The sequence below is a fragment of the Urocitellus parryii genome, chromosome 1, assembly GCF_045843805.1.
Source record: "Urocitellus parryii isolate mUroPar1 chromosome 1, mUroPar1.hap1, whole genome shotgun sequence".
Lineage (NCBI taxonomy): Eukaryota > Metazoa > Chordata > Mammalia > Rodentia > Sciuridae > Urocitellus > Urocitellus parryii.
The window spans coordinates 275,569,831-275,583,717 of record NC_135531.1 but is presented as its reverse complement, the minus strand read 5'-3'; the positions used below and the strand labels follow the sequence as shown (position 1 = coordinate 275,583,717).

The 13,887-nt window shown below is 40.5% G+C and overlaps 1 protein-coding gene and 1 pseudogene across 2 annotated transcripts in view; one reads left to right on the top strand and one right to left on the bottom strand.

Annotated features, from left to right (window-relative positions):
• Sp100 (SP100 nuclear antigen) overlaps positions 1–13,887 on the bottom strand; it is a 96,008-nt gene that overhangs the window by 32,089 nt on the left and 50,032 nt on the right. Inside the window, exons 10-17 of one of the 2 annotated variants that reach the window (XM_077791098.1) lie at positions 13,509–13,655; positions 10,324–10,407; positions 8,512–8,595; positions 7,602–7,679; positions 7,217–7,261; positions 6,533–6,604; positions 3,723–3,779; positions 2,647–2,700 (exon numbers count right to left, since the gene is read on the bottom strand). In XM_077791098.1, the coding sequence (XP_077647224.1) occupies positions 2,647–2,700; positions 3,723–3,779; positions 6,533–6,604; positions 7,217–7,261; positions 7,602–7,679; positions 8,512–8,595; positions 10,324–10,407; positions 13,509–13,655 (621 nt within the window). Of the gene's footprint in view, positions 1–2,646; positions 2,701–3,722; positions 3,840–6,532; positions 6,605–7,216; positions 7,262–7,601; positions 7,680–8,511; positions 8,596–10,323; positions 10,408–13,508; positions 13,656–13,887 lie in introns of both variants that reach the window. The other variant, XM_077791101.1, reaches the window with a different exon arrangement.
• LOC113188092 (nucleosome assembly protein 1-like 1 pseudogene) lies at positions 10,926–12,080 on the top strand (annotated as a pseudogene).

Sequence of the window (13,887 nt, the reverse complement as noted above, 5' to 3'; positions counted from 1 at the left end):
GGGTAAAAGTCTGTATTATCCCCAAATTAACCTGCATTTATGAGGTCAATGCATTTCTAATTAGAGGTTCTGTTGGATTTGTGAAGGGGTGGGGGGGGAAGAATCTTGAAGTTATTCTAAAACTTATCCCCCCAGTAAGTCATCAGGATGATTCTGACTTCCGCTTTCTCTTTTGTAGTGCCTTCTGTCATAAAAGAAAAACTAATAGGAATAGGGAAAGACACTGTGTGGGCTAAGTGGCAACTTAGTTCAGGATGCAATAGTGTAGGGAGTATTTTTAAAATTCCTAGCTCACATGTACACAAAGAGATGCATAGATCCCATGTGGCTTATAGATAAGACTAAAAAGGATCAAGTGTTTGACAAATATAGAACAATATTTTTGAAATTTTGATGTAGAAATGGCTATTGTAAACATTATATGAAACTCAGAAACCAGTGAGAAAAAGGATGACAAATTTGACTACCAAATTCTTAAACTCCTCTAGCATAAAAGATTCCATTAACAAACCTAAAAGAAAAACAACCACTTGTACAAACTATTAGCAATACACATGACAAAGATTTAATGTCTATGACATAGGAGGGTATCCATGATCATTCAGCAATGTGAGGAAGCAAACAAACCACATCTACAGCAAAGAGATTTGGGAAGAAGAAAAACAAGTGATCAAGAGCAAATCAAGTCTTGTTAAGGAAATCAGGTCCTAAGTCAACATGATAAAGATTTGGTCTCACTTTTTCTTCTATTCGGCACAGGGTCTTTGTTCTAGTGCCTAAGTCTTTGGTCCACTTTGAGTTGAGTTTTGTGCATGGTGAGAGATATGGGTTTAATTTCATTTTGCTACATATGGATTTCCAGTTTTCCCAGAAACATTTGTTGAAGAGGCTGTCTTTTCTCCAATGTATGTTTTTGGTGCCTTTGTCTAGTGTGAGATAACTGTATTCATGGGGGTTTGTCTCTGTGTCTTCTATTCTGCATTATTGGTCTACATGTCTTTTACGGTGCCAATAACATGTTGTTTTTGTTAATATAGCTCTGTAGTATAGTTTAAGGTCTAGTATTGTGAAGCCTTCTGCTTCGCTTTTCTTGCTAAGGATTGCTTTGGCTATTCTGGGTCTTTTATTTAACGGGATGAATTTAAAAAGATTCTTCTCAGCAAAGGTAATAATCAATAATGTGAAGAGAGAGCCTACAGAATGGGAGAAAATATTTACCCCACACACCTCAGATAGAGCATTAACCTCCAGGATATATAAAAAACTCAAAAAACACCAAAAAAAAAAAAAAAACCCCAAATAACCCAATGTATAAGTGGGCTAAGGAACTGAACAGACACTTCACAGAAGAAAAAAATCCAAATGGTTAACAAATTATGAAAAAATGTTCAACATCTCTAGCAATTAGAGAAATGCAAGTCAAAACTACTCTGATTTCATCTCACTCCAGTCAGAATGGCAATTATCAAAAATATAAGCAACAATAAGTGTTGGTGAGGATGTGGGGAAAAAGGTACACTCATACATTGCTGGTGGGACTGCAAATTGGTGCAACCAATCTGGAAAGCAGTATGGAGATTCCCCAGAAAACTTGAAATGGAACCACCATTTAACCCAGTTATCCCACACCTCAGTATATACCCAAAGGACTTAAAATCAGCATACTATAATGATGCAGCCACATCAACATTTATAGCAGCTCAATTCACAATAGCTAAGCTATTGAACTAATCTAGTGCCCTTCAACATCTGAATGGATAAAGAAAATGTGGTATATATACTCAATGGAATATTACTCAGCTATAAAGAAAAATGAAATGATGGTATTTTCAGGTTAATGGTTGGAACTGGAGAATATCATGCTAAGTGAAATAAGCCAGTCCTCAAAGCCTAACAGCCAAATGTTTCCTCTGATATGAGGATGCTGATCCATAATGGTGTGTATGTGTGTGGTGGGGGAGCTAGGGAAGAATGAAGGAACTTTGGACTGGGCAGAAGGGAGTGAATGGAGGGTATAGGGGTAGTGGAATGAGACGGGCATTATTATTCCATGTGCATGTGTGATTGTACGAATGGTGTGACTCTGCATTGTGTATAGCCAGAGGAATGAGAAGGTGTGCTCCATTTGCGTACGACGTGTCAAAATGCATTGTGTTGTCATGCATAACTAATCAGAACAAATTTAAAAAATAAATTAAAAAAAGAGCAATTGAAGAATTCCTGCCACACTAAAGGTGGGAAAAGTCATGTTAAAGTAGCCCTATAATATGATTTTCATAGTTCAATTAGAGATGCTAATCTGTTTATCATCTAGCTATGATATTTTAGTTTAAAAAGCAAGGAAGGAAAGAATATGTAGAATTATATTATTTAAATAAATAAAATATTTCAAAACATATTTATACATGCAAAGAAATGTTCTCAAATCTATACATTGATGTTTACAAGAAACATTTAAAATTCAGAATAGAAACATTTAAAATTCAGAATAAAAACATGAAGATATGAACCTTTTGAAAAATACATTGTTACTTTCAAAGGCATTTTTGTCTTATGAAAGGTATAAAAATGATGATAATAAACCTTAGCATTAAAAAATAGATCATTAGTAACATAAAAATCAAGCAAATACTTATTTGTTCTTACTTCTTTCCTCATTGCCTTTTCCCAAAGTAGAATTGTTTCCAACATCTGCGGTATCTAGAAAGTGAAGATAGGGGTCAGAGAACTGTGGTTTATAAATGAAAGTTAAAAATATATGACAATTCAGTGTGTGGAAGACTAAAGATCATACTGATGTGATGGGCTTCATTTCTCTATCTTCATTCTAAGGGAATGGACTGGTAGGGAAGATGTAAGGCCTTCCTTTAGTTCCCTGACACTCGGAGAAAGCTCTTGATCACTCTGTGTGCCTGTTTAAGGAAACGGGGATCCATGAAACAGGGATAGCAAGGGTCATCCTGCTCAAATTCTAAGTTTTTTTATGAAGATTAGATGATCTCATTGGTGAGTTAATAGAAAATCACTATATAAATCAATAACATGTTGGAAGACAACCATTGGAACTATGTATTTTTAGTTTAAGAATAGTTACGTGAGGCCTTTTTCCTAACAGGTAACAGGGCCATTTGTCCTTTTAGGCTTTCCCAAGGCTGTGGCAAAGCTATCCTACCATCTCTCAGATCTACCAGCAGAAGCACATTGTTTCCTTGGTTCTACAGGTAAGGGTGGAAGCCACATAAATCGGATGCTTCAGTATTGATAATAAACAGGACACTGCTGTTTGTTTTACACCAACCACATGTAACCAACAGAGCTCATCCTGTTAAACACGTGTATCTAACGCTCTCTTGCCTTTCTGCAGTTCCCAAAAGGTCAGGTCATGCAGGTGTAGAGAACAGGATTCTGGCATGGCTGGGCCTGTTCCTTGTCACTGTGTACTCAGTAAGTGCTGCAGAAAATGGAAACTCTTATTCTGGATTCCTGCAGCCTGGGGCCTGGGGCCCACCTCCTGTCCGTGAGCTAGAGTCTTCCCAATGTTCTCCTTGAACTTGATCACCTTGTTCACCCTGGATCCCATGATTTCTGTCTCTCTTCCACTTCATGTGGCCCCACCGCCATTTTTCTCTCACCTTTTACAGCTTCCTCTCCTGACTCAGTCCTGCCCAGCAGCTGTGGTGTTTCTGAGCCACCTCCACCCCGATGCCCTTGAGCAGACTTGCCTGTTGGGTGAGACGCTCGGCCACTTTCCACCGTTGCTTCCTGGCCTCCTGGCACACCTTTTGGGGAACACAGGACACAGGAGCACTTCTCATTTCCAGTCTCTTGTTGCCCTGCTCCTAAATCATGATTAGTAAAGTAATTTTCATCCATGTTCCTTCCCCTGACCAAGTTTTCTTTTCCCCTAACACTGGTGACTCCTCCTTCCCACTCCTACATCAAAGGATGGCTTTACCTTTGAAATCTCTCTTTTGTTATTCCTTAGTGCATAAAGGTGTGTATATGTGTGTGTATACATACATATGTATAATATATATATATATATATGTGTGTGTGTGTGTAAAATACACCTCTCTTTTATAGCTGACCCCAAGAATTTCTTCTTGAAAGAAGAGATTAATCAATAGTGTGTTTTAGAGATAGAAAACACTGAAGGAGGAGAGTCTGGTTTTAGGGCAAACGATGATGTGTTCAGTTTTGGAAACGTTGAGTTTGGAGTGTGAAGGTCTTGACGTCCCAGGGAGGACTGGGGCCTTCAGAACCTTGGACAGAGGACGTTCTCAAACTCAGGTGGGAAGACGGGGCTGGCTAGAGAAACCAGAGGGTGGGTGGAACGCGAGTAATCAGGGCCACCTAGATCCCCGGGGACACCTTACCCTGAAGACTCACTGCTACTGTGAACCATGCCTTGTGTCGGGTTGCTTTTGTCTCATGTTCACCCTGGATCCCATGATTTCTGTCTCTCTTCTTCTTCATGCGGCCCCGCCGCCTTTTTATCTAGATCTTTTAACTGTTTTTGCAATGTCAACCTTTGCCTATCTATATTTCCTTCTTCTAGGTTCGTTTTCATCTCACAGACACTACTTTTATCCTCATCAAATGCCAGTCCTTTGACACTGACCAATCACCCAGCCTATTCCCTTGCCAGTTGCACATGAGATCTCTACGTTGCAGGTCTTTCAATCAATCACCAACTTTTATTTCCACGTTTCTGGTTAGCTCCTGAGAAATATCTTGCAAGTCATCCCTTTTCTCCCCCAAACTCCCCAATCTGGGATCCTTGGATCCACATCCACTTAGAAGACCTTGAAACTTATTCAGTCTCTTTCCATCTGGTCACCAAGGTTCCCCTTTCCACTGTTTTCTCTTAACAGTTTTCATTCAGAGTCACCTCCCTTCATCCAAGAGCCAGCTCTTCTTTCTCCCTTGGTCCTCTCAGACCTGTGGAAAACACTGAGTCTGTGCACAAGTCTGTATGCGTATGTGCTCGTGTGTGTGTGTGTGTGTGTGTGTGTGTGTGTGCGTGCGCGCGTGCACATGTGTTTGGGAGGAAAAGAATGGCTCTCCCCGCCCCCGTGTAGGCAAGTAAACAAAGATAATTGATGATATCATAATTGGCTTCTCCAGTCAAGACTCTACCACTATTCATTTGAAGACCTGTGGATCCCCAAGACACTGAAGAGAAATAAGGAAATGATCGAGTACAAGTGTGACCAGGGAACGGACTTCAGTGTGGTCACAGGGAACCAGCATTCAAACGAGCTGAGAAAAAAATACACCCACCCCATGACTGCACTTCAGGTCCAACAGAGCTGCAGCCTCTTTTCTGTCTGGCCACACCTCGTTCTCCTCTTCCTTACTTCCTGCCCAAGGCCCTTCTGCTGTTCCTTCCTGTGAGCCTCTGTCTCTGATTTTGCTGGCCTCCCATGTTGCACTGTCTCTTCTCAGTGTTGCCCTGGATCTCTAGTCCTCTTTATTTTTCTATTAATCTTTTCTGGATGGTTCCTTCTAGTTGTTTTGTATACAAAATATCAGGCTCTATTCCTGTCCTTATTGTCTATCTGTGATTTTCACTTTTTACTCTCCATGGATATGTATGTATCTCAACCTACATATACACACATGTGAAAATGTGTGTATGCTAATGTGTAAATGAGTATGTGCATATACAGCACACATAATATACATATATACCATAGACCATATATTATAAAATATAATATGTATTTACATATTATATTTTTATTTGTTGTTGTTGTTAAATGTTTTCTTTCTTTCATCAGCTACTGACACATTTCCCTGTGAATATTACAAGTTCCTTATACTAACTTTTCAGATTCTGATCATGTAACACAGGTCTTTTTTTTCTGCCCATTACATGCAGTAGTCACTCACTGTAAGACAACACGGTTGCTAGTTCCTATTGTTACTTGAGTTTTTGACTCTTACACATTTTGTACATCTATTCTCTTGTCCCAAATGGGGATAGCAAGGGTTTACCTGTCCAAGTCTTAAGGCTTTTGTGATGATAAAAACAGATCTTGTTTGTCAAAGTACATGGAAATAATACAATATAATCCGATTCTATGGTGAAGGACATCTGTCAAAAACTATACTAAACTTTGAGAGTGATTGATCTGAAGCTTTTATTTCTGACTATAATTACACAGCAGGACCAGTTGTCTTCTTAGGCTTCTACAATTGCAAATGACAAATGACCAGTGTGGGGCTAGAAATCTAGAGACTTGGTGTGAGTAGGCATGACAGATACCACTGCTTTGCTATTTATTTCTCCTGCGACAGCAAAATATATTTACATACATTTAGTTGACAGGACTCATGCTGTTCCATGTGAGTTTGTAATGATTTCCTGCCTCCTTCCATTTTCTAAAGTATTGAAAAGAAGTTTCCAGGAGATAACTGGACGCAAGTCAGTCAAGTTGTTCAAAATAAAAGGCATCTGGACTCAGTGGCTTTTAGTGCAGAGTCCTGACATCCTGCAGGCCCAGGCGCGGCGTCTAATCTTCTTTACCTGATCCACTTCTCAGGGCTTCCCGAAGCTCCTCTCCATAACTCAGCTCTGAAGAGCTTTCACTGCTATGCCCTACAGAAAGGAAGGAAGTTCCGAGTCAGTCCTCGCCTGTGCCTTAGCATCCCATCCAATCTTTAAAAGGAGAACTGGCAAAGGGAAGCTTGAGTAAGAGGAAGGGATATTCCTGCCACCAGGCCACCCTTTGGCTCCCTCTGACCCTCTGGACAAGGTTGCTCCAGGAACCATCCCCAAGGCTGGGGCTGGGGCCAGCTTTGCCAGGGAAAGCAGCCCCTTCTGTCCCCATCTCTAACACTTCTGACCCTTTCCCCTTGTTTGCACAGATGTCAGCTTCCACCTGCGTTTCTTACTGGGGGCACTGGACACAACCTTTAAGAGACATCAGCACCTCCATCAGCTGGGCCCGTGATCCTGTGAGGCGGGTGAGCACTCCATCTGGGAACCCCCTGATCTCAGTGAGTGAGGAATGACCTTGTGCTGGTGCCATTGCACACTTGAGGCCTCTGTGTTATACCCATTAGTTTGACTCACTAATTATAGTAGTATCGTGTGAATCATCTAAAATCTCAAAAATTGTATTTTGATTTTAAAGGATATAAAAACCAAATGAGGCTTTTGTGGCAAGGAAAACTGTTTGTTACACCAAGAGTTTTTAATTGCTCTTACTTCTTTTCTGACTGTGTATCCTCCAAGTAGACATCCTCACAGAATCTAGAAAGAAAAGGAAAGCAAAACCAGTGACCAGTGCCTCTTGAAACAGGATCTGGACTACAAAGATGCTATAATGATTATTTCTGTCTCTCTAAAGAGGAGAGTTCCCTACCAAATGGGGCAGAGACACACATCTTTTAGCTCTAACTGCAAAATCAAAGAGTTTAGAAAGTGATAATTTTTTCCCCATAGGTTTGCAGCTAAATAATTTATCAATGAATCTGGGCTCCCTGGACTGCCTAATCATGCTGTGGTGTGTGCTCAGGAATAGGGGGTCTGCATTGTGCCCTGGATGTCTTGGAGCCCAAGTGGCAGAACTTGCCCTTGACATCAAGCTCACCTGTTGGTGTTGAGATCCGGAGCGCTGAGGGTATCTCCTCCTCACTGGATTCTGAAGAGCCATAGTCATGTCCTCTCGCTGCAGAAAGGAGCAAATATCCCTTGGAGGTCTTAGTGTATGACAAGGGAACCAAGACAGAGGAATTCTATAGAGAGGACACTAGGAACAACTTGGAGAGCTGTGAAATTCCAGGGCAAGAATATTCTTCCCCTCAGACTTCCCTGATCTGCCTTTCAAATTCATGTGACTCACCGTCACCTAGCCTGACGCTAAGAAAATTTCACCCTCACTGGGCATCTTGCTTTGCCTTGGCCCCTGTCTTCCTCCACTGCATTCTCTTTCTTCTTTTACTTGTCCTTTATGGATTTATTGTTGGCTTTATGTCTGCATCTGTATTGATCCTAGCTTTGCTTATCTTTCAGAACAATCATGGAAGTCTGATATTGAAGAAGGGGAATCTTCTATTTGGCTATTTCTCTGACAACCACCAAGAATAGGATCATGCCTCTCTCCCCTCTAAAACTTTATAAACTTGAGACAAATGACAGTATTAATGAAAAGAAGAACACTTTCTTACTATATCCTATAAAATAAAAAGGGTGGGTGGAGAATAGTACATTATTTCAACTCTTTATCAGAAATAGGTGTAATGATATGCAGTCAAAAAGACTCATTGTATACATTTTTGCAATGTTTTCATTGTAGCAGTCAATTAAGTTTTTTTCAGTTAAACAACAGCCTAAAATGCTTTCTTAACACCTTCAATTTCCCATTAGGACCAGATTGCAGAAAGAGATATCCTAGAAGCTACAGAATCAGGGCATATGAAGAATGCTCAGAATAAAATTAATCAGGAAAACAGTTGTGGACTCTGCCATTCTGTAGTCCTGGAGCTGCCATCTAATTTTACCTGGAGCAGCCTGGTGCCATGAGCAAGTGGCTTCTTGGGCCTCTTCTTCATCTCTCAAGTCAAACCGGACATGGTTTTTGATCACTGCACAAAAGGACAGAATTCTTTAGGAGCCTCTGTTGTGACCAAGGAATCAACTCAGTAGAAAATTCCCTAATAAGAAAGGTAAGGCCACAGTGATCTGCTTTTCTGATTACCTGCCATGTAGGTTAGTGACTCGCCATACTTATCCCCGGTGACACAAACACTTCCCTGCAAGGGACGTCTTTGCGTGGCTTGGCCTTTCTTCCTACACCTCTCCCTTTTACTTTTCCCCTCTGATGGCCATTCCGTGTTTCCATCTTCTCTGCCTGATCTCCGTGGAGGGAGGCCTTGAATATCCTCACTTACGTTGAGGATGACAAGGCTCCTTGTCCCCTACGCCCCATTTACAAGATCGAGAAATAATACTCTCTTGGGTGTGAGTCCTAGACATATCTGGGAACTACTTTTTGGAGCAGTTTGTTCACACCAGGATAAGAGTCAGAGATGTACAGTCTGCTGAAGCAAATTCACATTTTTCTTTAGAAGCTATTGGGAGCAATTGGAAAGAACATATGATTTAAAATATTGCTCTTTTGTGACCTCAAGACCAGGTAAAATTTTAATTTGCTCTTTTTCCAGTATGGTTTCCCTAAAGAGGCATGTTTCCAAAATACTCTGGATCTAGAAAATTTAAAAGGAAAACAAATCACCAATTTGTGTGCTACAGAGTTGTTTGTTTTTTTTTTGTTTGTTTGTTTGTTTTTGTACTGAGGATTGAACCCAGGGTACTGAGCTACATCCTCAGCTCTTTTTAAAATTTTTATTTTGAGATAGGGCCTCACTAAGTTGCAGAGGCTGGCTTCAAACTCGTGACCTTCCCACGAGTCTCCCAAACAGTTGGCACTACAGGTGTGCAATACTATACTTGGCCATTACAGAGTTGTACATCTTAAAACTCATACCTCAGGTATGACTGAGATAATACAACATCTTGATAATCATATTAATCTTGCATTTTATAAGGACATATTTATTTATAAGGACATAACTCCAAATCCAGGATCCTAGTCTTCTCTCTCCTTTAATTCCCCATGAGACTCTGGAGAAGAACTTAGCACATTTCTAGGATTGTGTTGTTTCTTCTGAGAAACAAAGATGACAGTGCCTATCCTGCTTACCCTTTAAGGTTGTTGTAGAGAAAAAAATAGTATATTATTTGAAAAGTTCTATTTAAAAATCATTAAAAATGCCATGGCTTGCTGCAGAATTTTGTCAAAAACAACACTTTGGGTTTCACAATACATTATTTCAAGTCTTTATTTCTGCTAACATTAGAGAGTTGAATGAATTGTATTTTGTTTGTGGTCAGATGACAATATAAACTTTTAATAAAGGAATATTTAATGGCAGCATAAACTTCTAATAAAGGAATATTTAGCTTTCTGTTCTGTGTAGAAATCACTGGATAAGTCTAAAACTTTGTGTTCATAGCAATTAGTTTCTAAATCGTTACTTTGATAGCCTATTTCTACTATATAATCAATGCATAAATTTATATTGATAAATAGAATCCATCTATTCACAATTTCAATCATCAAAAATAAATACATGATGATTTCTGGGTCCACACATTTCCCCAAAGGGTCAAATCAATGCAGACTTGGGAGTCTCAGGATAACCTGGAGCCATCATATAGAATAGGTTCAGAATAAAGGACATCAGAGAACAGTAGCTCCAATTCCTGCAGCCCAGCCCACTGTCCCAGCCTGCTGTCCCAGCCTTCCTTACCAGGATGGCTCCTCTGTGCTGAGTTGGAGATTGCTACAGGCTCTTCTGTGTCGCTGGGGTCGTCCGAGTCCTCACTGCTGATGACTGCACAAAGGACCAAAATCCCTTCAGAGTCTCAGGGAGCCCAGCAGGAGCCCACACAGCCAGGCGCCCCACAACAAGAGCACGAGGAAGACCTGGGAACTAGGGGCTCTGTGCATGTGTGTGGCTTGGGGGTTATTCCAGGGCTAACCCAAACGACAAAACCGACACCTGAGGCAGTTTTTCCCAGCCCAGGACCCTCTGACCTCCACCTCTGCTCCACCTCTTCCCTTTCCTCTGGGCTCTGGCCACCACCCCGGCTTCTGCTTCTGTTTCTGGCAATGGCTCCTCTTTGTAACTCTTTGTCTTGATCTTTTCTTTCTCCATCTCCTCTTGAGAATATCCTGGTTCCCCATTTCCCCCTCGTCTTTAGCTCCTACTGCTTTCCTTTTCCTCCTTCAGGGAGGGAGAGCCTCTGCCCTCGGCACTGCCCACAGCTCCATGTCTCTGCTGCCTCCCCAGCTATTGCCTGGGCAGTGCCCGGCTCCCCAGACCAGCTGCCCACTTGAAGTCCCTCCAACATGGCAGACACTGACAACAAAGAACACTCTGAACTTGATCAAGATGTGGATGATGTTGAAGAAGCAGAAGAAACTGGAGAAGAAACAAAACTCAAAGTGCACCAGCTGACTTGGTTCAGATGATACAAAATCCTCAGATTCTTGCAGCTCTTCAAGAAAGACTCGAGGGTCGGGTAGAAACACCCACGGGGTACACTGAAAGGTGGCCTAGGGGGGTTAAGAGAGGAGTGAATCCTCCCGGACCCTCAAGTTAAATGTGCGCAGATGGAAGCCAAATTCCACGAGGAAGTTCATGATCTTGAAGGGAAGATGCTGTTCTCTGTCAGCCTCTATTTGCTAAGTGATTTGAGATCATGAATGGAATTTATGAACCTCCAGAAGAAGAATGGGAATGGAAACCAGAGGAAGAAGAGGAAATTTCAGAGGAGCTGAAAGAAAAGGCCAAGAGAGACGACGAGAAAAAAGATGAAGAAAAAGAAGACCCCAAAGGAATTCCTGAATTTTGTTTGACTGTTTTTTTAAGAATGCTGACTTGCTCAGTGACCTGGTTCAGGCAGCTGATGTACCTATTCTGAAACACTTGAAAGACATTAAAGTGAAGTTCTCAGAGGCCGGCCAGCCTATGAGTTTTATCTTAGAATTTCACTTTGAACCCAATGAATATTTCACAAGTGTTCACAAAGACATCTAGGATGAGGCCAGAGTCAGACAATTCTGATCCCTTTTCTTTTGAAGGTCCAGAAGTTATGGGTTGTACAGGGTTCTAGATGGATGGGAATGAAAAGGAAAGAATGTCACTTTGAAAACTATTAAGAAGTAGAAACATAAGGACATGGGACAGTTCGTAGTGTGACTAAAATAGTGATTCTTTCTTTACTTTTTTTGCCCCTCCTGAAGTTCCTGACAGTGGAGAGCTGGATGATGATGTCAAAGCTATTCTTGCTGCAGACTTTGAAACTGGTCACTTTTTATGTAACGTATAATCCCAAGATCAGTGTTCTGCTTCACTGAGGAAGCTATTGAAGAAGAAAAAGAAGGAGGAGGAGGAGGAGGAGGAGGAAGAGGAGAAGAAGAAGGTGAAGAAGCAGATGAGAGTTACAGTTCTCTGTTGAAGTCAAGAGCTACAGTAAGCTTTTTCAACGTTAGCTGCAGTAAATCTTTTTGATAAAAGCTGTCTGGATGGTTGGGAAATTTTTCTTAATAGAAGTGTTCAAATTAAATTGTATTATTACTAAACTCTCTAATCATGAAAATCTGTTGACCCATAGAGTAACTTGTATTAAATTTTCCCTACATTATGAGCCAATTTTTCCTACAATGAACCTACTTCATGGATGCATTTTGAAATTTAATATAGGGAAGGGAAGAGGAAGGAAATGAAGAAAATGATCCAGACTATGACTTGAAGGATCAAAACCCAGCAGAATTCAAGCAACAGTGAGGCAGGATGTACGTGGCCTTGAGGATTTTGTATTTTCTTGGTAGACTCAGTAATTTTTTTTTAAAGAAAGGAATTGATATTTTCAAGACAGATTTGTTCTCCTTAGCATTTTAACTATAGCTTTTCTGCCGTATCTGTTGAATGCACAAATTCTCTCATGCATGTTCATTCATTGCTGCAGTTTGATTCTTCTGGAACATTTACATCATGTAGTTATTGGAATACAACTATAAAAATTAACAACTGTTAAATTAAACTAATGTTTTTAATACCTTTATTTTACTTATTTATTTATGTAATATTGAGGATCGAACCCAGTGTCTCACACAAGTTAGGCAAGTGCTCTACCACCGAGCCACGACCCCAGCCCCCAAACTAAATATTTTTTGTTTGCTAATTTTTTTTTTTGAAGAACAAAAGTAGTTTTCAATTGGTGGTAGAGTGAGTTTAAGTCTGCTTGCATAGTTGTGCTTTTCACTTATTTGTTATAGAAATGCAGTGATTTTTTTACTAATATAACTCATCATTTGAGGGGAAAAAAACTCCATAACTAACATGGTTAAGAATTTGCAGTCAGACCAAACCTGATAAATGTTAGTATTAATGGGATATAGTCAATTATAAGAAAGTCTGACTCATAATATGGTTATTGGTTACCACAGTGAGGTGAATAAAACAATTTTCAGAAGGTTATTAACCTGATAGAAGTGTACTTGTAAACTTAACCTCCATTAACTAAGTATCTTTTCTTTGTGGTAGGGTCTACTTTCTGCTTTCCCAAAAAGGATGAATTTATAACATTTGATGAGCCTATTTCAAGTTTTTGTGGTTTGTTTGCTTATTTTTGTTTTTGCAGTTTAAAATAAAAATGTCAAATGCAATTTTAGTTCTCAAAAAGAAAAGAAAAGAGAAAGAGAAAGAAACAATCCCTCTGACATCAGTTCTCATTATTACCACCATTTCTGCCAGTATTTTCCCAGACCCTAAGGACCTCTGTTAAGCTAACTTGCTCCAGCTTACCCAGACGCTGGCCTGCTCCAGAGGCCACCCGGACTGCCTGGTGGACCTTCATGACGTGCGGAGCCCTTTACCTGGGAACCTGTTCCCTGGAAACAGTCACGGATCCTTTCGGTCAGCCTTACCTATTACTTCGGATGGCTGGTAATGGTTGGTCCTGGTTTGGGATCCTGGCTTCACTTGCGTGGGAAAAAATGGCTTTTCCTTCTTTATATCCACCAGACGCACAGAACAGGAAGTCATGTGGATTCCATGGCTGGACAGCTCTGCTCCTGGGCCAAATTGTAATGAATAAAGAATTTTCCTTCTCCTCCCCCATTGAGAACAATGCCATTGATAACAAACTCTTTCTGAAAGCGCATTGTTGAGATGCCCGTCCTCTATTTCCTGCTGCTTAGTTCTGTCCCTCCCTTTGTACCTCTCTTGATGGTGTTTTGTTTTTAACCTATTCCCACCCCCCCTTTTTTTTTTTGGTAAGTAACATTTTTTTTGCCTTTTTAAAAA